Consider the following 1,506-nt stretch of genomic DNA (forward strand, 5'->3'; position numbering starts at 1 on the left):
ATTGGTGTGGGTCTTTTTTTTTTTTTTTTTTTTTTTGCGGACCTTTTGGAAACGACAGTTGAGACCCCCCCCCACCGGAAACTCTCATCTGCGTCGCGTCCGCAGGGATGAACTGTTATAAAAAGGATTTATATTTTAATTATTTTTTTTTTTATTTATTTTTTTTTTCTGTCGCTGACGTGGTGACGTAAACACATGACCATAGAGAGCGCGAAACGTTTTCCCATTCAACACAAATTGGGTTTGGAAATGCATTGGCCAAATTTGCGCATCAGTTAGAGGTACGAACAAAAATAAGTACTTGACACGAGAGCCCCTGTTCCCCCCTTCTTCTGTGTTGTCGCGCTTATTGCGTGTACGTTAGCGACTGTTGGAAGGGGGGGAAAATATATATACATATATATATGTATATATATATCGACCTTGGTGACGCGACATAAGCGTGGGAGGTAGGTTTCCCCCACGTGTGATGCTCCACTTTATTTTTTTGAAGCATTTCCCTTTTTTCACCTTTTGAATAAAACCTTCCTGTGCTGGTGTTAAGGGGAAGTTAGCACAAAGAGAGAGAGAGAGCCTGTCCACAGAGGGAGGTGCTGCTAACCTCTCTCCGTTTAGCTCACCCACTGAAGAGTTTTGAACAAGGTTTACGAGTTAACCACTCTGTGTACACATTAGTGAGCAGATCTGCGAAGTCGCTTCTAACGTAACGCTGTTTAGCACGCAAGCGTATTGTATTACATATATAGGGGACCACTTGGGCACCTCACTCATGAAAAGCTAAGACCAGGCGGACCTTAGCGCACCTGTCACCCGGGCCAAGCACACGATGAATCAGAGCAGCAACGAAAGAAAGAGAAGTCTGGCCACGTGTGAAGATGAGAATGGCGTTGATATATCCCTGGCCGGTGCAGCGGCAAACGTGGCATCGGCCAGCATCGCGTCGACCAGCGTAGCCTCACCCAGCGTCGCTGCCGCTAACATCGCTTCCGCTAACATCGCTGCGGCTAACGTCGCTGCGGCCAACGTGGCAATGGCTAGCGTTGCTGCCACCCCGCCCATGATGACAATGCACACCCCGTACTTCTACCCCGGGGCGATTATCCCGCCGTTCCCCTTTACAACACCCATGTATCCGCAGCCCATGAGCTACACCCCCATGATGCCGTATTGCGATTACGGCTACGGGAACAGGCGGTTCGTGAAGAAGAAGAAAAATTACCATCATTATTCGCGCCAGGAGAACAGTGGCATGTCCATCCTGAAGGAGGCGCTCGTGGACCCCTGGGCCCAGCAGTACGCCAAGTACCCCAACATCATTTTTGATTGATCGAGAAAAGTACAAGTACAGAAAAAAAAAAAAAAAAAAAAAAAAAAAAAAAAAAAAAGGTGTGGAACTGTTCGACCCAAGTGCACACACCGCGCCCTGCATTGCGATTGGTTAAGCACCTTTACGTTTACCTTATTGGATATGATATATGTACATATGTGTGTATGTATATATATATT

The 1,506-nt window shown here is 46.7% G+C and overlaps 1 protein-coding gene across 1 annotated transcript; it reads left to right on the forward strand.

Moving 5' to 3' along the window:
- Positions 1-826: 826 nt before the first annotated feature.
- AK88_01038 (uncharacterized protein) lies at positions 827-1,327 on the forward strand (the record flags this gene model as incomplete). The annotated part of the gene is made up of 1 exon (XM_012478676.1): positions 827-1,327. One exon carries the CDS (start codon positions 827-829, stop codon positions 1,325-1,327), a length of 501 nt encoding a protein of 166 aa, XP_012334099.1.
- Between the last annotated feature and the right edge of the window lie 179 nt (positions 1,328-1,506).

Source organism: Plasmodium fragile, assembly GCF_000956335.1.
Source record: "Plasmodium fragile strain nilgiri unplaced genomic scaffold supercont1.8, whole genome shotgun sequence".
Taxonomy (NCBI): Eukaryota; Apicomplexa; class Aconoidasida; order Haemosporida; family Plasmodiidae; genus Plasmodium; species Plasmodium fragile.